The sequence below is a fragment of the Lathyrus oleraceus genome, chromosome 7 (genome assembly GCF_024323335.1).
Source record: "Lathyrus oleraceus cultivar Zhongwan6 chromosome 7, CAAS_Psat_ZW6_1.0, whole genome shotgun sequence".
Lineage (NCBI taxonomy): Eukaryota > Viridiplantae > Streptophyta > Magnoliopsida > Fabales > Fabaceae > Lathyrus > Lathyrus oleraceus.
The window spans coordinates 109,466,144-109,491,167 of NC_066585.1; the positions used below are offsets into that span (position 1 = coordinate 109,466,144).

The 25,024-nt window shown below is 35.4% G+C and overlaps 1 protein-coding gene, 2 non-coding genes and 2 pseudogenes across 9 annotated transcripts in view; 3 read left to right on the top strand and 2 right to left on the bottom strand.

The window, feature by feature from the left end:
• LOC127108050 (endoglucanase 5-like) overlaps positions 1-21,460 on the top strand; it is a 39,760-nt pseudogene extending 18,300 nt beyond the window's left edge.
• LOC127109503 (U2 spliceosomal RNA) lies at positions 16,370-16,565 on the bottom strand. The gene has a single exon (XR_007796781.1). It is a non-coding gene; the product is annotated as a U2 spliceosomal RNA (small nuclear RNA).
• LOC127109573 (U2 spliceosomal RNA) lies at positions 19,821-20,016 on the bottom strand. The gene has a single exon (XR_007796847.1). It is a non-coding gene; the product is annotated as a U2 spliceosomal RNA (small nuclear RNA).
• LOC127108048 (respiratory burst oxidase homolog protein E-like) overlaps positions 21,448-25,024 on the top strand; it is a 139,657-nt pseudogene continuing 136,080 nt past the window's right edge.
• LOC127108049 (respiratory burst oxidase homolog protein E) overlaps positions 21,512-25,024 on the top strand; it is a 95,811-nt gene continuing 92,298 nt past the window's right edge. For 2 of the 7 annotated variants that reach the window (XR_007795946.1, XR_007795947.1), the window contains exons 1-3: positions 23,016-23,240; positions 23,327-23,442; positions 23,554-23,662. Coding sequence is in view for 5 of the 7 variants with exons in the window: in XM_051045409.1 (XP_050901366.1) it covers positions 23,376-23,442; positions 23,554-23,662; positions 23,885-24,044; positions 24,131-24,319; positions 24,396-24,545 (675 nt within the window). In the remaining 2 variants the exon portion in view is untranslated. Of the gene's footprint in view, positions 23,241-23,326; positions 23,443-23,553; positions 23,663-23,884; positions 24,045-24,130; positions 24,320-24,395; positions 24,726-25,024 lie in introns of those variants that run through there. The other 5 variants (XM_051045409.1, XM_051045411.1, XM_051045408.1 and 2 more) reach the window with 5 other exon arrangements.

Here is a 25,024-nt window from a genome sequence, read left to right on the forward strand (position 1 = left end):
TTGTGCCACATGGTGCAACGTGATTAGTGTTGTGCATGCATATAAGACGAAATAGCACATGAGGACAAAACAAATTGATTCCACGCATGAGTATGTCGTGTGCCCCCATTATCACAACCATTGGATATGGCGCAATCTGATCCAATGGCCAGCAACGACTCTTTTATTCAGTGTTGACTATCTTGATGGTGGATCCTTGACCACGCATTTTTGTTTGACCAGGCTATGGGCCTTTGTTTTTTGGATCGGTGTTGTGCCATCGTTTGCTTTCCAACCCCCCTTTAATTAGGCCAAATCCCCTTGACAACTTTACATCTAAATTGTTTCTTTTAATCTTATTTTTCTCACATATTAAAATAGACATTTTAGGTATACATGATTCATTAGATTTAATTTCTTTTAATTGCATTTAATTTTGGTAAAATTTAATTTTTAATTCAATTAATTAGGATTAGCTTTTAATTTAGTTTAATTGCTAATTTATTTTAAATTTTATTTCATGTTTACATTAGAGATTATGATTAACCTTGATTAATTTCAAATTTTATAATGCCTTGTTTCTTTCTCATTTTCATGTGATTAATATGCATTTTTTAGCATGATCATATCCTTTATTAGTTGATCAAGTTCAATCTTGATCAATTAATTGTGATGGCAAATATGTTCAGTCCTTATTTTAATGATGTCAAATCTTTCTAATCGCCCATAACATGTCTTTGAATAATATCATCATAGCATAAAATGCATTCATCCTCTAACGTGTTCAAAATATAGGTTCAGCGTGTCCAAGCATATAGGAGCATATCATAGATGTGAATCATGCACTTGATCATAGTAAATATCCTAGGTTCATAGGATATCAGTTTAAATTGGTCAAAATACATCTCGAATTGAAAAGTTTAAGAACTGTGAGTCGACTCATGACTCAGAGTAAAACTCTCGGGTCTGAACAGGTCGAGTCACAGGTCGACTCAATCCTGGGAAACCTGAATGAGTCGAGTCATCCACTTATTACGTCGACTCATTGCCTATTGTCTTTTGAACCATGTAGCCACGGGTCGGAACAGGTCGAGCCATAGGTCGACTCAACCCCGTTAAAAACTCTGTTCGAGTCGACTCATCGCCTGTTTTACTTAATTTTCTACTGTGTAACTTTGCAAAATATTTATGATATGTTTGTTATTTGGTACATGCATCATATAAATATTCAAGTGTCTCTTCTTCAATAAATAACAAGAAAAGTGAAAGATATACACCAAAGTGTTCATCATCTTCATTCTTCATTGCATTTCTCAATAATCACACATAATAATCTTTGTTGAGCATTGTGCATTGCTGTTGTGATAACGTCCAAATAAGATTGGATTATCTTAGTTTGGGTCGAGGCTTTGTGTGTGTTTTTATTGAATAAAACCATTGGGGTTTTGTCCTCCAAGAATTGGGGGATTTTGCACTAACCTTTGCTTCGCAGATTCAGCCGAGTGAAAAGTTTGAAGAACAGAAGGTTCAGTCAAACAAGTAACGGTAACCGGAGGATTTTGAAGAAAGCTTAGGGTTCAAGCGACTTGCGTTCGAAATTAGTCGAGCTGAAGTTTTGGGGAACATGGTGTTATTGCAATAAGGTAGCGGTAACCGGAGGTTTGTTCGAAGCGCTTGAAGGACCTGGTTCAACTCGAATCAAGGGGAGAGAATATGATATGCAACAACTTTAGGGGTTGATTGGTGGTGATCATTTATTCTCTTGTGTTAACTTTGCAACGTGTTAATAAAAACATCTCAATTCTAGATTTAGAATTGATGACAGACGTACCCTAAGCGAGAAAGAAAGGGAAACCTCCTCAACAAATCCGGTCTTGTTCTCTCTATCTCTTAACTCTTTAAATTCTGCATTAATTACGGTTTGTGTGAAATTAATAGTAAAATAAATATCGCTTGATTGTTATGCATAGTAACTGTTCGATAAATTAGTCCAATCACTTTGATTGCAGCTGAGTAAAATTTTGCACATTCAATTTGAGTGAAATTGAAACTTGGTGGGGAGTGCACACCAAGTGTTCGATAAAATTAATCTCGCACAAATTTAGTAATATTTTACTTGATCTCTTATTATGTTTAAGCATTATTAGAGGTAATGATATCAAGAATTATCGTGGTTAATCGATTGATTTAGATAGTGGTTGATTATCTATATCTTAGTTATTCCATTCGGTTTCACGCATATCCGATCTTTCCATTAATGGATCATTTAGACGATTATAATCTAGGGTGTTTCCGCAATTATTGAAAATATTTTTAAAAAACGCTAAATTTCAAAACTGATCTATTCAACCCCGCTTCTAGATTTGTACTATCATCTAACAAGTGGTATCACGAGCGCCAGTTCATCTAGTGCTCCGTATATAACTTTTTAGAAAATGAGTAACGATCCTAAATGGGCGTACAATAGGGCGCCTATTTTTACCGGTGAAAACTATAATTATTGGAAAGATTATATGCGTATCCATATCAACTCCATTGATAGGAAAGTATGGAAAGTCATCCAAGATGGTCCTATGGAAATAACCATGACCAGTGCGGATGGTTTTGTTATACCTAAACCTGAAGCATAATGGAATGAAGAAGATGAGAAAAAGTATAGTTGTGATTGGAAAGCCATAAATATGCTCATTGTCGCCTTAGGTGTTGATCAGTATTATAGGGTTCTCCATTGTACTAGTGCTAAATCTATGTGAGACTCATTGCAAATTACCCATGAGGGAACCAATGATGTCAAACTAGCTAGAATCAACACTTTAACTCAAGAATTTGACCTTTTTCATATGGAAGATGGTGAAACCATTACCGATATGCAAAAGATATTTTCTCATCTAATCAATCGGTTAAATGCTCTTTGTAGAAATACCTCTAATGATGTTGCTACTAATAAAATTTTAAGATGTCTTTACAGGGATTGCCTACCAAAGGTCACCGCGATTAAGGAAGCCAATGATCTAAGAACATTGGACATGACAACATTGTTTGGCAAGCTTCAAGAGCATTGCTAATTTTGTTGTTGTCCATTGCTAATGGTTTGGCTTTTTTTTTCCGCAATAGGTGATCATGTGCATGATGATTGCAACAAGTATTATGTCCTATAGAAAGTGCACTTTGTTTTCCTCTGTTAGCAACACATCAGGGCTTGTGCACCATAGCATGGTTCTTGATTTGGTTTCACTATTCTGCAGCAGTTTGGTACTTTTTTATTCAGATCTGGATATTAATGCTTCTGATTTGGTTTGAGCAGCTTGTATGTATTGTGTTCCGACTTGTCTCATGTGTTAATGTACTACAAGGTTTTTTGTTTCAACTGTGAATGCAACAATTAGCATGGTTAGTGATTGAGGATGGAATATGCCATGTTTTATTAGGCACAAGCCTGTTGTAGGTCGCATGCTTGGTATTTATCATAGACTGGTTTGTTGTGGCTACATTCTATCATGAATGGCTACGTGGAAGGTTTGGAATTGATGTGTTACTGCATTGGGTTGACTTATTGCAAGAGTTATTTTGTAATTGCACTATAGGATCAGTTATGGCATTACATTTGGTTGCTCGTAAATTGATGATGCATTATGACATGGTTTCATGCTTTGTAGGATATATGCATTGAGATGGTTTTGTAGGGTTTGTGCTAAGTTAAGCAATGCGTTGGTTTACAATTTGATCCGTAGCTGCATTCCTGAATTATATTGCACGTCCATAGGATAGGCTGCAAGCGTGGTTCACTTTAGTGCAATGATGCATGAAAATTTATTGACTGGTTGTTACTGATGCACTGCAGGGATGGTTTGTCCTTATGGTACATTGTAGGTTTGTATGGTTTCATGGCATGTTGATGTACGATCTGTCATGAATTGGATGCAATCTGCATGATGTTTTCTCTTGTTTTTCTGCAGGTATGAAATTGTTTCATGTTCTGGCTTGTGATTGCTTGGCAATTATGCCATGACTGCTTGTGAATAGGTTCTGACTTAGGCTATACTGCAAGTGGATTGTTGGTTATGAAATTCGGCTTATGTTTATGCTGGTGTGGTTAACTACTACAGGTTATTGCCAGCTTGCTACCCAATACACTTAGTTCAGGGCTGAGTAGCTTATGTTTGACATGGCATCAAATATGGTTGGTTGTTATTATCTTGGTCGGGCTAGCTAATTGCTTTGGCTTGATTTGTGCAACAAAATTGCAGGTATGGTATGTTGGTTGTAAGTTGATATCCATGTGGTGGCTTGGTTCATGCATCATAGTGGTTCAACATTACTCCAAGCTTGGGGGGGAATGAGCCACTTGCCATTGATCAACTAAGAGTAAACATGGATCATGGAAAAATTAGGGATGGACTTATGATTAGGATTGGGAAATTAGGGTTTGGATAAATTTGGGTTGACTTTGGTCAAAGTTGACCAAAAAGTCAATTGTTGATCAAAGTCAACATTTCCATTTTTCTTTTTTTTTTCACATGGAATATACATTCTCATGATTTGTATGGAATGGAATGGATATGAATGAAATTGGCTTAACTTTGAAATGAGTTTTGTACTTGTATGATCTTGAATTTGATATTTGATCATAAATTTGAATTTGAACTAAATGAACATGACTTGGCATGTATTATATAGATTGAAATGGAAAACGATAAAAGATAATGAAATGAGTGAAACATCTAACATGAACCAAAGGATGCCAATAGTAAATGAAACATAAACCTAGCAATGACAAAAATGGGCAATGACCATGACATGACCAAAGACCCGTGGATCAAACACCAATGGCATGAAGTGTATTTGTGGGAATTGAATAAAGGATCAATGGCCATATGAACAACCATGGATAACCTAACAAGACTGGAAATGGGCAGATGGAATGATCAGATGAAACAATTATGGATGTAACATATGGGAGCATGAGATCAATGGGGATCAAAACCAAGGAACCAACATGAATGGTTATGAACAAATGATCATTGGGTGAAGCTTGATCACACCAGATAAAACCCATATAATGGATGAAAGAGAATCAGATGAAGCTATGGCTATAAGTGAATGCTAATCAAACCAAGGAGACCTCCATAATAAACCATGAATAAGAGTGCCTGGAATGGATCTTGACCAAGCAAGTGAAGCATACGCACCATGGAATGATGATGTGCCAATGAAACGGGGTTAGGAGCACACCAAATGGGTGATAGCTGTAATTAGGGTTTATGGGGTAAATTAGGGTTTGGGGGATACCGTGATCAAGTGAGGATCCCAAACTAGGGTTTTGCTTCACCTAGAAGCCAGAGATGGATCACCAATGTTGGGCACAATGCACAAGCTTCAAGAGCTACCTCCAATTTAGGGTTTGATAGTTTGAGCCACCTCTATTTATAGGGAAACCCTAGCTTCCACTAGGTGTAAGCACAAAGCTTTGAATCCGTGATACATGTCCTCTTATATTGGACCATGACTATGCAGATGAAATGAATGATCACAATGATATGCAGATGATTAAGATTAGTGACCTAGATGGACTTTGTGAAGGGTAGGGTGAATTTTTGGGTATGACATGTACCATGCCTAAACATACAAGTGGCATGACACTTCATACATTTCAAGGCCATTAGATAGGAATGAATTGGTTAGAGGAAATTCTAGCTACAAGTATGCTTGAATCTCAACGTCACACGTGGAAACACAAAACAATAAATGGGGTTAGCATGAGATCAAGTCAAATGGATGAGAATGATGCAAAAAATGTAAGCACATTCAATGGTTTAAATCAATTCTAATGGTAATGGATTAATCAATGAAAAGTAATCAAAGATCTATCATGTGGTCATGGCAAATGAACTAAGGTACACAAGACATTCACCATCTAAATTGAAGTGGGATTTTCAATTTATCAATATGATCACAAACCAAGTGAATCAATTAAAAGTCAATTGAAAAATGAGTATTAATTCTAAAGATTAACAATCTATCTAAGCATAAATTATGATCAAACTTAATCAAAATGAGAAATTCTCAATCAAAATTACGATTTGAAACCTAATGGATATGATCATGGAAATCATCATACAATGGTCAAATTGAATGGAAATTTAATCTAAAATCTAACCATGGTAAAATCAACCATTAACCTTGTTAATCAACACAAAAATCCACAAAAATAATTATCAAAACCTAATGACTAATACTTTAATCATGGCAAGGTTAATCAATTATGAATTAAATCTGGAAAATCAAGAACTAAATCTAATCTAAAAAATTATTAAACCTAATTTCTAAATCCTAATTAACTAATTGATTCTAACTATGGATTAAACTAATTAATCAACAAAAAATGCTAATTCCTAATATCTAAAATCAAGGACTAACCTAAATCACAATTAGATCAATCATTCAGCACCAAAACCCTGATTTTCATTAGCCATAACCATTGAATATATGATGCTTGTTAGTAAATGTTAATCATGAATGAATGATGTGTATGAATGAGATATGGATGAGGGTAGATGGATCTCGAGTTATAGGTCAGATGAAAAGCAAAAATGGATGGAAAATTTTGGGGTATGACAACCTTTGATGAATTGTTAATCAAACCAATGAATCCTCCATGAATGACCAAAGGACCCAGATGATCCTTAAGCTTGAATGTACACAAAATAGATGATAGTGCCATAGCTGAAAATTAGGGTTTCAGGGACTTGAATGATCCTGATGATACTTGCAATATGAAAAGTTCCAATACAACCATGGCCATCACATGAAGCCTAGCTTGGGGACTTAACCTTCCTTCCATGCCTTGTGTCATTGAGGCCCTTAAATCCATGATTTTATGCTTTTCCTCAATGCAAATGAAATTTACATGACACTATAAATATGTATATGAGATGAATGCTTATCAGGATATGCAAATGCTTAGGGTTAGTGACCTAGATGATCATTGTGAAGGGTATGGTGAATTTTAGGGTATGACATCCCTAAGGCAACTTGTGAATGAATCAACTAATGGCATGAACTATGATGATGTGCACCACAATGAATAGATGGACAATAACCAATTAATCAATGCAACAACCAGTCGAGGTTTAATCAATCACGCACAATGCAATGAAACATATGATCACCAGATGGATAGGGAATAAGCCTCACATTTACCAAATAATCTTGATGGATCCAAAACCCTAGACACAAGGTAGCCCAAATCCACAATGCAAAAGATATAGTGGGTTAGGGTTTCAAACAAAACACAAAGCTCCACAAACAACATCTCCAACCATGGGCCCACAATTGAGGTTTAGAAAGTCAAGTCAAAGCACAGCAAGTCAAACACAAGATCTCATATCATCAAAATCAATAATTAGGGTTAGGATGCCCATATGAATACCATGGTGTAGAATTCATGGGTCAAGGTCCCAAAGGATCCAGAAATTAGGGTTTCACTCCTCATTATGAGCAATACCATAATCTTCAAGCCAAAACTCTGATTTTCATTAACCATAAACCTTGAATCTACGATGCTTGTTAGCAACTGTTAATCATGAATGAATGATGCGCATGCATGAGGCATGAATGAATATAGATGAATCTCAAATTATATATTAGATGAAAAGTAAAAAGGGGAGGGACAATTTTGTGGTATGACATATGCCCTGTTTAATATTTTTGAGCCTGAAGGTATGAATAATAACGACTTTCAAACATTCGTGGTAAAAAAGGATTAAATACCAAAATAACCAATAAATTTGCCCGTAGAGAATGAATGAAATGGGTGAGGTGTAAGGTAAGGGTACTAATGGAAAATTATTCAATGGATGATGTATAGGCTTTTTGTATATGATTATCTATTAGGAATTAGCTGATTATGGGGAAAAATAGGTCAATTGTACAAAGGGAATGTTTCGTAAAGGTGTGCATGAAATATGCAATATGCCATGTATGCAGGGTATGACTTATCTCTTTCATGTCTTTATGTTTTTTTTGTCTTTCTCATTCTTTTTTTTCTTTTCTTGCCTCCACTAACCAATTTTGGCATATGATTGATGATTAAGGTATTCCAGCAGGATTCCGTGAAGGTAAAAGAATCAGGTGTTTGCAAAAGGCAAATACTAGAGAAAGTAAAACTGAAGTGAGATCTCCTACAAAAGGCAGAGAGATGTCTTGAAAAAGACAAGTAGATCAATTGAGGAGAGACCTTCTCATACAATAGGTAGCAACGACTCCTTATCAAGAGAGACCTTCTCAACCGAGGGCTTCATAGAAGTCCCACCGGGAGGTCCAATGCCTCGTCTGAGGGACTTACAGTCTCATCAGCCAAGCTCAATATAACTTCACGTAAGGGACTAAGATTTCCCCTTAAAAAAGTAATATAAACTCCCCACCTAAGAGACTTGGAGTTTCCTTGGGTGGGACTAAACATATAAATCTCGCCCAGAGACGAGACTGAAGTCTGGCCTAAGAGACTTAATTTCGATCTTTTCCGAGAGCTTGATATAAGTTATGCCTGAGAGGTCCAACACTTCGCCTAAGGGACTTACAATCTCATCAACCATACTCAATATAACTTCACCCGAGGGACTGATATTTCCCATTAAACAGGTTATTTAAACTCATCGTCTGAGAGATTTGGAGTTTCCTCGGGCGTCATCCAACATATAAATCCCGCCCATGAGGCACAATTGAAGCCTAGCCTAAGAGATTTAATTTCAGTCTTTTCTGAGGGCTTTATAGAAGTCCCATCTGAAAGGTCAAACACCTCGCTTGAGGGACTTACAGTCTCATTAACCAGACTTAATATAACTTTGCCCGAGGGACATAAATTCCCCAATTAAATAGGTAATTTAAACTCCCTGTCTAAGAGATTTGGAGTTTCCTCGGGTGTGACTAACATATAAATCTCGCCCGAGACCCGACTAAAGTATAGCCTAAGAGACTTAGTTTAAGTCTTGTCTGAGAGGTTCATAGAAATCCCCCTCGAGAGGTCTAACGCCTAGCCTAAGGGACTTATAGTCTCAATAGTCAAACTCAATATAACTTCACTTGAGGGACTCGAAACCTAGTTAGTTTGGTTCGCCATGCCATATCATCCAAAAATTTATGGCCTCAGGATACTCCAATGCTCAATAGTGTAAAAGTATTTTCCCTTTTATCAAAGCCCTTGTGCTTGAGGGATTGTGAAGTGTTATATTCATAAAGGCTTAGCTAAGGCGGGAAGGTTGTAGCTCTCACAAGGGGTAATGACCATATGCCTCCCATAAGGGGAATCATCTTGTCCTACATGTCTCATACTCGCTAAACCATGAGAAACATGGAGAGATACATTTCTTGGTCAAAGTGAAATCAAAGTTAATAGTTGATTTACGTCCTCCGAAAAAATAGGGATTTAATGGTCCGCAATTGACTAGTGGGTAGTTACCATTCTCAAGGAAATCCTAGACCCTCTATAAATACTTCTCCCCTAACGGGAGATAAACATGATACAATTAACCCAACACAACACTTATACACAGAGCCTCTCACCTTACGTGAGTTAACCCTTTCACATTGCCACAAACTCGATAATCACCATGCACGGCCTCTCGCTATCGCGGGCAAGTCCTAACTCTTATAAAACTACTAAGGTCTCTCAATATCCACCGTGAAAATAATTATATCACAAAAAAATGATTATCTTATGAAAAATATTTACAACGATGGATTGACATATCTACTAAAAAGATATTTAAATCATTTCACAGTATTGGATAAAAAAGAATATATTACAAGTAAGTTATTTCATTTTTTTGTTCTTAGACATTTATAAGACTAGGTAATTCTAAATAAAAGAGTTAATGTATTAAATCAACACACTCTTAAATGTGTCACAACCCCTATGCCTAAAATTCTATCAATACAAATTTATTAAGGTAATGCAAAACATAAAACAATTAACCCATAAGTAAAGAGATTAATTACTTGTAAAAAATTTTACACAATCGATTCATCACCATCACCCGTTTGCATTACTTTATAGATTTTTAAAATAAAAATTAAACTTGTTTCAACATCCAACGACTATGATTAACTTTGTCCGAGGGACAATAGTTCCCCATTAAATAGGCCATTTAAACTCACCGTGTAAGAGATTTGGAGTTTCCTCGGGTGTGACTAACAGATAAATCTCGCCCGAGACCCGACTAAAGTCTTGCCTAAGAGACTTAGTTTAAGTCTTGTCTGAGGGGTTCATAGAAATCCCCCCGAGAGGTCTAACACCTGGCCTAAGGGACTTATAGTCTCATCAGTCAAACTCAATATAACTTCACTTGAGGGACTTGAAGCCTAGTTAGTCTGGTTCGCCATGCCATATCATCTAAAAATTTATGGCCTCAAGATACTCCAATGCTCGATAGTGTAGAAGCACTTTCCCTTTTATCAAAGCCATTGTGCTCGAGGGATTGTGAAGTATTATATTCATAAGAGGCCTAGCTAAGGCGGGAAGGTTGTAGCTCTCACAATGGGTGATGACCATATGTCGCCCATGGGAGGAATCTCCTTGTTCTATATGTCTCATACTCGCCAAGCCATGAGAAACGTGGAGAGATACGTTTCTTGGTCAAAGTGAAATCAGAGTTAATAGTTGATTCACGTCCTCCGAAAAAAAATAGGGATTTAATGGTCCACCTTTGACTAGTGGGTAGTTACCATTCAAGGAAATCCTAGACCCTCTATAAATACTTATCCCCAAAACGGAGATAAACATGATACAATTAACCCAACATAATACTTATACACAAAGCCTTTCACCTTACGTGAGTTGACCCTTTCACATTGCCACAAACTCGATAATCACCATGCATGACCTCTCGCTATCACAGGCAAGTCCTAACTCTTATAAAACTACTAAGATCTCTCAATATCCACCGTAAAAATAATTATATCACAAAAAATAATTATCTTATGAAATATATTTACGATGGATTGACATGTCTACTAAAAAGATATTTTAATCATTTCACAATAAAGAATATATTACAACTAAGTTATCTTTTTTTTTTAATTCTTAGACACTTATAAGATTAGGTAATTTTAATATTATAATTTATTAATACTTTCATAATTTAAATAAAAGAGTTAAAGTATTAAATTAACACACTCTTAAATGTGTCACACCCCTATCCCTAAAATCCTATCAATACAAATTTATTCAATTAAGGTAATGCAAATCATAAAACAATTAACCTATAAGTAAATCATAGAAATTGAATTAATTAAAAACTCATAAGATCACATTCTATAATTGAATTAAAGGGAGGGATATAATAATTTAAAAATATAAATACATATAAAAATGAACTATAAAATTTGCCGGGTAAAAGGAATTGGGAGAGCTGCCACTCGCTCCTTTTTCTTTTCACAAATTCAAAGAGTTGAAAACAAAAATCAAAGTTTTGAGCCTAACAACATCACTAGTCATTTTTCTTCAAGAACAGTTCCTTTTCCTTATTGTCTCTCAAATACCCATTTCTCAAAACCCTTCCTTTTTGAGATTCAACCGTCATCTCAGCTTTGTGATAAGCAAGGTTTAAAACGACAATGATTTTTGTGATTTTGGTATGTAATGTATAGGTGTTACTCCGCCGATTGCGGTCATCGCGGCGTGAATCAATCACAATTTGTTCTTTATCACAAAAGTAGTGAATAATCATTATCAGCATCTTTCGATACTGTTTTGTCTCTGCCGTGTCTCTGCCGTTTCCGCGGTAATAGACCGTTTTTTAAAACCTTGGAGATAAGTACTAGCTTATCATCTTCAAGTTAGTTGTTTTGTATTGAAAGCTTAGGGTATCTTTTAATTGATTTATCTATTTCATCAGTCCTAGCATATCACATGTCTATCTCTTTTTTTCCAGCTTATTTTGACATCTTTCCGTCATAGTTTATAAAAATTGCTTATAGTTTGTATGAAAACATTTTAAATTTAGTTTATCTTTTGTCATAGAGAATAACTTATACACAATCATTTTTATGAGAATCCCTTAACTGAGTTGTTTATCCAAACATGAACTTATTTTGTCAAGATTGAGCTTATGATTCTGGAGTTTGATATTGAATATATATGACTTTAGTACTTTGAGATTAGTGATATCATATCATGCTCAAAGCAAGTTGTTACTACCAACCTCTACTTTTAATAATGCATTATAAGCTTTTCTAATAATCCATTTAGCCTACAGTCATGACTAATGGCTAATAATCACATTCATTATAATGTTTGGGTATAAATATGACTTTGATACACTTTTGATCCATAATGTTTGAGATATCACTGAATCAAAATGTTCAACATCTAGACCGCTGTTTTTGTTGGAAACAAAGGTTCATTCATGTGTTGAGAAAATTCCAAAAAGTTCATCGAATTCTGATTTGAAGATTTGTGATAAAGATCATTTTCATATAAGAATTCGCTTTGGTTATAAATATGTAATGCTCTTGGTCATTAATTGTTCTTATCTTCATTGTTGTGGTTTTGAAATGTAGAAGCATTGGGATTCGAAGAGCAAAAAAGTTACAAAAATGCCATGGAAGCAAGTAAAAAATGGAAACTAGCATCTTTCCATTTTAGAGAAAGGTGATAGTATGAGGGTTTTAGCTGCAGAAATGGAGATTTTAGGTGATGGTCTATGCTTGTTTTTTTAAAGGAGGAACCAACCTTTTAGTTTTTGAGTATATGGGAAATGGTAATCCTTTTGAAGCTCTTCATAGAAATAGAAAGTATGAGAAGGTTGCATGGGATTGGAATCACAGGTATAAAATTGCATTGGGAGGTGCAAAAGGGATTTGTTATTTGCACCATGATTGTTCTCCACCTGTTTGTTATTCGTAGGGATCTAAAATCTAGCAACATCTTGCTTGATGAAGATTATGAGAAAATTGCTGAATTTGGTGTTGCAAGGTTTGCTTAAAAATAGCCTTTTTGCTGGCACCCATGATTATATTGCTCCAGGTATGTTTCGATAATGCTTTCAACATGAAATTTTAATATACTGTTTTTAGTTTCAAAAGTATCTCATGCTTTGTTTACACAATTACTGTTTGTGACATTTTATCATAAGCATTATGGAACTACAAATGCAGCATAAAAGTATTTTGAGGTATCCGCAACATCGCATTGACCGTATTTTCCTGTCATATAATTGTCTGCAGCATAACTGCAATGATTTAATAGCATGCTTGTATGCAAACTATATCAAACAAATGGTGAATATGGAAGAACAATGTACAACATATTTTTGGACATAATCAAAATGTTTGAGATATGTTAAAAATTTCATATGCAAAACTGTCTTAAGGAAAAAAGAATTGGCAGAGCGTCGGGAAAACGATTTGAGAGAAGGCTTGCTACTATAGAAATAAGACTCCCCGACTTAAAATCGATTTCTTTTTGTCTTGTTTTCCAATATGCAATAGAGACTAAGTGCAATTTCTTCTCTAGTATTATTATTATTTCACATATGTTCCAACATAATACTACACCATTTTGGATCCATTTAAGTCCCACATTGCCTAGAATATCACACAGGCAAGTGCTTATAAATGTCTGACATGCTAGTTAGTTCGCCGAGCTGAGTTGCGCCAGCTTGTGACCCATGTGGGAGCATCAAGGTGATGGAACATGGCTAAGGCTTAACAGGTTGGGTTGGTGGTTGCACCATGTTGGCCTGGTGGTTGCACCATGTTGGCCTGCCCACTCCAAGTTGTGAGTTGACCCATGGGACTTGTGCGTGTGTGTCTTAGACAGGAGGGTATAGCGTGAGGCTGGTTTCACAGAGCAGCGAACACTTCCTACTCTTGACAGTGGAGGGATCACGGGCCGCTGCACCTCCAGCCCACAACACCTGGTGAGCCTAGCCCCTTGAACCATCTCTTTTTGTTGGTGGGCGAGGTTATGATATTAAGCTTGCCAACTGTGCTTACAATGTTATAACATGTCTGTCTATCTCTTGTTTTCAACTTATTTTGACCCATGGGACTTGTGCGAAGGCACAAGTCTTGTGTGTCTTAGACAGGAGGGTATAGCGTGAGGCTGGTTTCACAGAGCAGCGAACACTTCCTACTCTTGACAGTGGAGGGATCACGGGCCGCTGCACCTCCAGCCCACAACACCTGGTGAGCCTAGCCCCTTGAACCATCTCTTTTTGTTGGTGGGCGAGGTTATGATATTAAGCTTGCCAACTGTGCTTACAATGTTATAACATGTCTATCTCTTGTTTTCAACTTATTTTGACACGCTCTCCCTCCATCCAAAGTGCTGATTTGAACATTTGTGATAAAGATTATGATCATAGAAGAATTATGTTTGGTTATAAATATGTAATGTTCTTGATCATTGTTGTTATCTTCATCGTCGTGGTTTTGATCTGTAGAAGCGTAAGGATTCCAAGAGAAAAAAGTTTTAAAAATGGAAACTAACATCTTTTCACGAGGTTATGATATTAAGCTTGCCAACTGTGCTTACAATGTTATAACATGTCTATCTCTTGTTTTCAACTTATTTTGACACGCTCTCCCTCCATCCAAAGTGCTGATTTGAACATTTGTGATAAAGATTATGATCATAGAAGAATTATGTTTGGTTATAAATATGTAATGTTCTTGATCATTGTTGTTATCTTCATCGTCGTGGTTTTGATCTGTAGAAGCGTAAGGATTCCAAGAGAAAAAAGTTTTAAAAATGGAAACTAACATCTTTTCACCAACTCAATATTGGTGTTGAGGAAATAAGTCATTTGGATGAAGATAATTTATTCCGCCATGGTGGTAACCGCTGCACCTCCAGCCCACAACACCTGGTGAGCCTAGCCCCTTGAACCATCTCTTTTTGTTGGTGGGCGAGGTTATGATATTAAGCTTGCCAACTGTGCTTACAATGTTATAACATGTCTATCTCTTGTTTTCAACTTATTTTGACACGCTCTCCCTCCATCCAAAGTGCTGATTTGAACATTTGTGATAAAGATTATGATCATAGAAGAATTATGTTTGGTTATAAATATGTAATGTTCTTGATCATTATTGTTATCTTCATCGCCGTGGTTTTGATCTGTAGAAGCGTAAGGATTCCAAGAGAAAAAAGTTTTAAAAATGGAAACTAACATCTTTTCACCAACTCAATATTGGTGTTGAGGAAATAAGTCATTTGGATGAAGATAATTTATTCCGCCATGGTGGTAACAGAAAGATTTATCAAGTCGCGTTGAAGAAAAACGGCATGATAGTCGCTGTGAAGCAACTAGACCAAGTTGATGGTTATATTGCTCCAGGTATGTTATGATAATGCTTTCAACAACAAATTTCAATATACTGTGTTTTAGTTTCAAAAGTATCTCATTTTTTATTTACACAATCATTATGTGTGTTATTTTATTATAAGCATTTGCGGATTCGAACCCATGTAGTCAGGAAATCCCTCATCTGCCACAGCCGTACAATCTAGATTGTTGAATTAATTAAGATTAGATGGTCTACATTTAGATTTCGTAATCGAGTCTATTATACAAGGTCGGATGTGAGACATCAAATCTTGATCGGATGGTCCAAAATGTTGACTTTGTCAATTGTGCGATTTCATAATTGCAAGAAATGCATATTCATAATGATTATATTAAGCGTGATTTTGAATGCAATATCAAAATAGGAACGAGTTGATTATGTTGGTGACACAGAGCATGCACTGCTGCTAAATAGAAACATTTGGAGAGAAAATCTTTCACATGTTAAGTGCAATGTCAAAGTAGGAACGAGTTGGTTATGTTGGTGGGAGCCAAAACTCTACGGTTGCAACCAGTTATATGACAGTTGATATCAGAGAAGCATTAGGCATGTTAGCAGCATTGAAGTGGGTGTGAGAGCTGATCTTTAAGCAAGTTATTTTGTGGACACTTTCAGCTCAGCTGTGCTTGGTAGAAGTTGTTTTGTGGACACTTTCAGCTCAGTTGTGCCTGATAAAGAGTTGTTTTGTGGACACTTTCAGCTCAGCTGTGCCTGGATTATAACGTGTTTTCAATACGATCAAATTAAAACACGAGTTTATTTGAAGGGAGGTTGAATTGGATGTTGAGTTTTTCTAAGAGCACAAAGACTTGACAATTATGATTATCATGCTGCTTTGAAACTGTTTAGACATAAATTCTTTATTTGTGATAAATCATTTTATAGTAGTGAATTCTTTATTTGTGATAAATCATTTTGAAACTGCTTAGACAACATGCTGTAAAGATAAAATATGATTATACAAGTTTTACAGTAGTAAACTATGAAGTAATGTAAAATGTCAAAACAGAAAATAAGATTATAATTTGAACTAAATTTGGTGGGGTGTGCCGGGCTATTGCTATAGTGCAACGCAAAAGCAACACTTGAGAGACCCAATAGCAAGCTATTGTAGTGGACTCTCCCCCTCAAGAAATAAATTTAATATCGTGTGAACCATTGGCTCACATATCAGATATTAAACTGATAAGAACAGATACTACACTTGATCTTAGCCAAAAGGCCGAGAAAGGTATGAGTTGAAATGTATGCTAATTGTGTGTTTTATATCTGACATCTTTTCTGCTTCTTTGTTATATCGCGATGTGGGACTTTAATGCATTATTAGGCTTTATTCTCAAAGCACATGATTTAGTGAAGTAAGCTAAAGGACAATAATAGAGCAAGTATTGACAGTGTTTAATAAAATATGGATTTGATGACTTATAATGTTTCGTGTTCTAGTTAGTGTGCTTGACAAAGATCTTAGTGTGAAAAGATTTGTTTTTTAAATGCTACCTACTAAGTCTTCTCCTTTTTTTCTTTGCCGAATTGCTAGTTCAGTTCAAGTGAACCCTATTTTTTATATAAAAATAATAGCTGTTTGTTATGGCAGAACAATCAAAATTTATTGCAGCTGAAGATCCTTTTTAATAAACCAAAATGGAAGATTTTAACTTAACATGCATTGGATAACAATTTCATTGGTAAACGTTAATTTACTATAAACTAACTTTTGAGTAGAATTGTATACCTTAGTGTTGAGGGAGAGTGTTAGAGTTCATTTGTGTATATGATTATGTATAACCTTGTATATATACTCATACACTAGTAGTCATTCTTTTTACTAATGAATGAACATTTATCACAATCTCTATATGTGTTTTTTTATATACCTCCATCATTTTATGAGAACTATAACTATAACAGCTAGGAGATTTCATAATGGAAGTATATTCTTTAATAGATACATATAGTGTTAGATAAGTCAGTTGGTTATAGCATTAGTTAGTTTTAGACAAGTGATAGAATTAAGCTTGCCAGCTGTGCCTATATATAGATGCTACTGCATCATAATGTGAAAATTCAATCCATATAATTGTTTTTTTCCCTTTTCCAATTCTGCTCAACTTTAAGATATAGAAATATTTAAGGTTGTGATGAATTAAGTAAATCTTTTCCTTTATTACTCGATTGCTTATTAAAATAGGGAATAAAGGATTGGTGACTTTGTTCTTGCATAGACAATAAACATGGCAGAAACATGTTTTTTAATGAAATGTTAATCTGCATTTTGCATTTTGGAATTTTATTTTCCTGTATTTTCAGTCAACCGCTATTTGATTGAATTCTTGCTTGCCTATGGCGGCAATATCGGCTGCAGCATTTTTGGATTACAGTGTTATAACATGTCAAAGGTACACGGGCTGTTGCACCTCCAATCCACAATATTGAAATAAGGAATGTAGGATTTGTGACTTTTTTCCTCTTAAAGATAAGATAGAGATGTAAAACATGATATTTTCCATATGAAATTGTAATCTAGATTAGGACCAAAGAATTAATGGCATCTTCCTGATAATCTTAAGGTTCATTACTTTCCTGAATTAAATGTTGATGGAATGCTAATTATGAGGAAGCATTAGAGAATTTTGATTCTGTTTTAGGAACAAAGTCTGAAGTTGAAGAAGCAACATGCTAAATTTGATTCTGTTTTAGGAACAAAGTCTGAAGTTGAAGAAGCAACATGCTGCACCTGAACCATTTCTTTTTGGCGGTGGGGTTCATAATTAGATTGAGTTATTCATGTCTATCCTTCGAACCGCTTAAAAAATTATGAATGCTTTACCTTAAATTTCTATGACTTATAATCCTTAATTTCACTTCCAGTTTGATGTGCGTCATTCCTTCACAAAATAAAAGCAAACAATATTAAACCTCTCAAAAAATTTTCAGACTTAGTGGATTTTCCATATGTTTAACAAATGGTCATAAATTTGCAGCGAAACTAAACTAAATTATCTCATCTAATGAGATTCTACATAATTATAAAATAAATAGAGTGAGCCCAACTCATTCAAAAGAGTTTCGAACAGTGTAATAAATAAAAAGATTTAATTTCGAAGCATCCAATTTGGTAGGAGTATATCTGGATTAGGATAAAACTAATTAATGGTATCTTCATGATAATCCTAATGTCCATTACTTTCTTTTTTAAATTCCTAAGGAATGTTGAGCCAGTTTTGGGAACAAAACCAGAGCATGATGAAGCAGCAGTGGCAAGTTATAATGTTGCTTGATGTTACTCTAAGCTAAACCAGGTATATATGGTTGTTCACTTTACAAATTGTATGTACTGCATTTCACTACTTCACTACTGTCAATGGTTTTGGATCATTTTTGTGAGTGTATTTAGTTTGTGTATAACTTTTTGAATAGATTAAATCCCTCTATATATGTAGTGACTAATTTGGTCCAGTAATCCCTCTATATATGTAGATCTAATCCCTCAATAACATCTTTTCAATGGTTAGTGTTATGACATGTCAAAAGTGATTGAGGAGTGTCGAGTTCAAAATAAGTCATTTAAAAAACCATGTTCCATCTGAATACTATACAGATTTATATCCATTAAGTCTCACATTGGCTAAAATATCATACATGTAGGTGTCGTAGCACCATGTTTGTTCACTTTTATATATGTACCGATTAATTTGGTCCAATATCCCACTGGAAATTTACCCCCCTTGTTACAAAGTACCATATGGTAAAGGCTCCTTGGACCCACTTGTAGATTTTTTTTACCACAAAGGCCCCTTTTCAAAAATGTTGGAAATTTTTACCAGTAATATTTACGGCACTTTTTATTGACTTGGCAAAATCTGGACACGTGGAGACACAGAGCATGCACTGCTGCTAAATAGAAACATTTGGGGAGAAAATCTTTCACATGCTAAATGCAATATCAAAGTAGGAACGAGTTGGTTATGTTGGTGGGAGCCAAAACTCTGCGGCTGGAACCAGTTATATGACAGTTGATATCAGAGAAGCATTAGGCATGCTAGCAGCATTGAAGTGGGTGCGAGAGCTGATCTTTAAGCTAGTTGTTTTGTGGACACTTTCAGCTCAGTTGTGCCTGGTAGCGAGTTGTTTTGTGGACACTTTCAGCCAGCTGTTCCTGGTAGCGAGTTGTTTTGTGGACACTTTTAGCTCAGCTGTGCCTGGATTGTAACGTGTTTTCAATACAATCAAATTAAAACACTAGTTTATTTGAAGGGAGGTTGAATTGGATGTTGAGTTTTTTTAAGAGCACAATGACTTGCCAATTATGATAAATCATTTTACAGTAGTGAATTCTTTATTTGTGATCTATCGTGATCAATCGTTTTGAAACTGCTTAGATGATAACATGCTGTAAAGATAAAATATGATTATACAAGTTATACAGTAGTAAATTCTGAAGTAATTTAAAATGTCAACAGAAAATAAGATTATAATTCGAACTAAATTTGGTGGGGTATGCCGGGCTATTACTATAGTGCAACGCAAAAGCGACACTTGAGAGACCCAATAGCAAGCTATTGTAGTGGACTCTCCCCCTCAAAAAATAAATTTAATATCGTGTGAACCATTGGCTCACATATCAGATATTAAACTGATAAGAACAGATACTACACTTGATCTTAGCCAAAAGGCCGAGAAAGGTATGAGTTGAAATGCAGTCTAATTGTGTGTTTTATATCTGACATCTTTTCTGCTTCTTTGTTATCTCGCGATGTGGGACTTATAATGTTTCATGTTCTAGTCCGCGTGCTTGACAAAGATCTTAGTGTGAAAAGATTTGTTTTTTAAATGCTACCTACTAAGTCTTCTCCTTTTTTTCTTTGCCGAATTGCTAGTTCAGTTCAAGTGAACCCTATTTTTTATATAAAAATGATCGCTGTTTTATATTAAATTCTTGTGTTTGTTTGTTACTACAGGTAGAGTTGGTGGGAGGGTACTATGATGCAGGTGATCATGTTAAGTTTGGGTTGCCAGCGTGACAATGCTTGCATGGGGAGCTATTGAGTTTAGCAAGGAAATAACAGACTTAAACCAAATCGGACATACACTGCGGGCCATTAAATGGGGAACTGATTATTTCGTCAAAGCGCATACTCAGCCTAATGTTCTTTGGGGACAGGTAAGACCAGTGCAACTAATCTGGTTGAATGTTAAGTGTGCTTATGGCGTAAAAAACAATTGTTTTTTTCTGTGAAACTTCAGGTGGGTGATGGAGTTTCTGATCACTACAGCTGGGAACGTGCTGAAGACATGACGACTCCGAGAACTGCTTACAAAATTGATGAACAACATCCTGGTTCTGATCTTACAGGTGAAACTGCAGCTGCATTGGCGGCTGCAGCCATAGCTTTCAGGACATACAACTCTTCTTACTCTAATCTCTTGTTAGTCCATGCAAAACAGGTAAGTGTGAGTGTACTAGCAATACACTCTCCGCTTCGCGGAGATTTTCTCAAAATATACACTCGTTGTGGAGTTATTAATATTCTTCTATCTGTTGCAGCTCTTCACGTTTGCAGATAGATACAGAGGGCTATATGATGAGTCCATATCCCGTGCTCACCAATTATATGCTTCTTCTGGCTATTCAGTGAAAGAATTCTCCTGGGACAACAAATATGCCGGTGTCCAGACCCTCCTATCAAAGGTAATAATCAATTGTGACTTGGTTCAAGGAATCATGCAATAAAAACTAAATGGTCAAATCCAATTTGTAGGTATTACTAGAAGGTAAAGCTGGTCCATATGCATCTATACTAAAGCAATATCAGGCCAAAGCAGATTATTTTTCCTGCGCCTGTTTGCAAAAGAATGACGGTTAGAGTGTCCAGAAAACTCCAGGTTAGTTGTCTTAACAATCACTTGAAAGAAACAGTCAGAGAAAAGTATCATCATATCATTTTATTTCTGCTTGTGTTTTCTCTTTACTAGGTGGCTTATTGTACTTGCATGATTGGAACAACATGCAGTATGCTTCCTCTGCCGCGTTTCTTTGCCAAATTGAGTTTCTCATGTCTATCCTTCCAACCGCCTAAAAAATTATGAATGCTTTATCTTAAATTTCTATGACTGATAATCCTTAATTTCACTTACAGTTTGATGTGCCTATCAAGTTTGACACTATCCTTCAAAAAATACATCTGGTGAGCCTAGTCCCTTGAACCATCTCTTTTTGGCGGTGGGGTTCATAATTAAATTGAGTTTTTCATGTCTATCCTTCGAACCGCTTAAAAAATTATTAATGCTTTACCTTAAATTTCTATGAATTATAATCCTTAATTTCACTTCCAGTTTGATGTGCATCATTCCTATCAAGTTTGACACTATCCTTCAAAAACTAAAAGCAAACAGTATTAAACCTCTCAAAATTTTCAGACTTAGTGGAATTTTTAGTGGATTTTCCATATGTTTAACAAATGGTCATAAATTTGCAGCGAAACTAAACTTAATTATCTCATCTAATGAGATTCTACATAATTATAAAATAAATAGAGTGAGCCTAACTCATTCAAAAGAGTTTCGAACAGTGTAATAAATAGAAGAGATTCTACAACTTGACAAAGTACCTTATGGAGCATTATAGGACCTCCACACCCCCTTTATTCAGACACTGTAAGTCATTGCCTCCCTCACGAGAAGCTTTGAACTAAATTTAGTGGGATGTGCCAGGGTTTGAAGTAGTGCAATCCAAAAGATCTTAGTCAAAATGCCGAGAAAGGTATGAGTTGAAATACATCATCATTTGCCAATATAATACATGAAGGATATGCAATGTATTTCCCAACTTGTGTATGATTGTCGGGCCATGAAGAACACAGTGAGAGGGTTTCGTAGGCCTTTGATAGAACTAAGCAAATCATCATTTGCAAAGGTGATTGTCAAGATATAAATTGTGAATGTCCTTTCTATTGTGATTTTGCAGTGGCCCATAATATTATGGTAAAATACAAGCTAATATAGTTTATACAACCATAATATTATTGACTGCAAAAACTACATTGTTTATTAGTTTGATGGCTTACAATGTTTCATGTTCCATTATCGTGCTTGACAAATATTTTAATGTGGAAAGATGTTTCTTTAAGCGCTACCTACCAATTCTTCTCCTTTTTTTGTTTTTGTTGAATTGCTAGTTCAATTCAAGTGAAAATCATTTTTTTATATAACAATGAGAGCTGCTTGGTATGGTAGAAAAATCAATATTACTGCAGCTTTAATTAACCAGAGTGTGAATTATTTAGCAGGTTTGTATCCTTTAGTGTTGAGGGAATGTTAAGAGTAAGAAATTGATAGAGGTGTCACTTGCTCTTTTTATTCTTGTAAAGACGAGACATATAATTTGCATTGCTTTGTTTGAGACAAAAAAAGATTTAATTTCGAAGCATCCTGAAAAGTTCTGAATTGTATCTGCTGATTTCAATAACAAAAAGCCAACATACAGATCCCTTTTGATTAGCATTGAAGGTGTAACAGGAATCACAATGGTTACTTTGATGGTTATATCATTTACTCTTGCAACTAGCCAGTTTCGACGAAATGCAGTAAATCTTCCTTCACCAATCAACAGATTGACAGGATTTAATGCATTCTGGTACTCGCACCATCTTCTCGGTATTGTTTACATTCTTCTGTTCATTCATGGATCTTTCTTGAATTTGACACATAAGTGGTACCAGAAAACGGTAAGAACTTCGACCACAATCTTCGTGGGTATGGAAGAATAGTGAGCGATGATGAATGTACAATAACATATTTTTTACTTTTGATGTTAGACATGGATGTATATCTCTGTTCCGTTGTTGCTGTACATTGCAGAACGTACTCTACGAACTCGTAGATCGCAACACTATGCAGTAAAAGTTTTGAAGGTAATAAAAATAAACCACACTCCATTGTCTGCTTTTAATGGTTTGATAATAACTTCCATTTAATTTTTCTAAATTTGACTTGGCAGGTTTCAGTGCTACCAGGAAATGTCTTCAGCTTAATCATGTCAAAGCCTAATGGATTCAAGTACAAAAGTGGCCAGTACATATTTTTACAATGCCCGAAAATCTCTCCATTTGAGTGGTGAGTGTGGATCTTCTCTTAGGTCAATTTTTAATCATCCTAAATTTTACAGTCCACTAGCACATGCAAATAAGATCTTGATTTTTTAGCTAAGTGTTCACATTCGAACAGTAGGTGACTGGACACAAGAACTTAAGCTACTTTTCACCGAAGATGGCCAATTGGCTCCGGTAAATTCCAGCTCAACATTCGGAGAACTAATAAAAATGGATCAAATAGGGTAAGTATAGATCATGTAAAAGTTTTTAAAAAAGGGTTTATAATAGAACTGAAATTTAAGAATTTTATCAAAGTTTTCAGGCTGCATCAACCGCATTTGATTATAATTATTCACAAAATTAAATATTATGACGTGACTATACTTTAAAACTTCAACTCATATGCTTTCTAATAATTTCAACTTACAAAATTGTAAATCATTCAAACTAGAATTTTGTTACAGACAGCCGAAGCTGCTTGTAGATGGCCCTTACGAAGCTCCAGCACAAGATTACCAAAATTTTGATGTATTGCTGCTCATAGGATTAGGTATTGGAGCAACACCCTTCATTAGTATTCTCAGAGATCTTCTCAGTGACACGAGAACAATTGACGAACAAACGGTACACTCCTTGCTCTTGTTTAGTTATTTTTATAATGTTGATTACATTTTGTCATCACCTGTAAACTTTAACAAGGCCAAGTGCAGGACTCAAACACAGAAACAACAAAATCAGATGAGAGTTTCAATAGTTTCACCTCTTCAAATGTAACGCCAGGAAGACACAAGAGATCGCAAAGGATTACAAATGCTTACTTTTATTGGGTTACCAGAGAACCTGGATCTTTTGAATGGTTTAAAGGAGTAATGGACGAAGTTGCAGCAATGGACCACAAAGTAATATTCAATTCTTAATTATATAGTATCAAAAAATAACTATTCTTGTTCTCTTTATATTCTTAACCATTGTTAGGGGTTGATTGAGCTGCACAACTATCTCACAAGTGTCTATGAAGAAGGTGATGCAAGATCAACCTTAATCACAATGATCCAAGCATTAAACCATGCCAAACATGGTGTTGATATTCTATCAGGCACTCAAGTGAGATCTTCAATAATTTAAGAACTATTACTGTTTCAATTCATTTATTTCATCTCCAGTTAAAAACTAACCAAAAATTTATTGTTTTTTCACTACTGTCATTGGTTTTGGACCATTTTTGTGAGTGTATAACTTTTTGAATAGAATAAATCCCTCACTAATTTGGTCCAGTAATCCCTCTCTATATATGTAGATCTAATCCCTCAATAACATCTTTTCAATGGTTAGTGTTATGACATGTCAAAAGTGATTGAGGAGTGTCGAGGACAAAGTAAGTCATTTAAACAACCATGTTCCATCTGAATACTATACATATTTATATCCATTAAGTCTCACATTGGCTAAAATATCACACATGTAGGTGTCGTAGCACCATGTTGTGACCCATATGGGGCCACCAAGGTGATGGAACAAATAAAACTCGACAGTTTAGGCTGGTGGCTGCACACTCCTGGCCTACCCATTCAAAAAGTTAAGATTTGATCCATAGTACTTGAGCT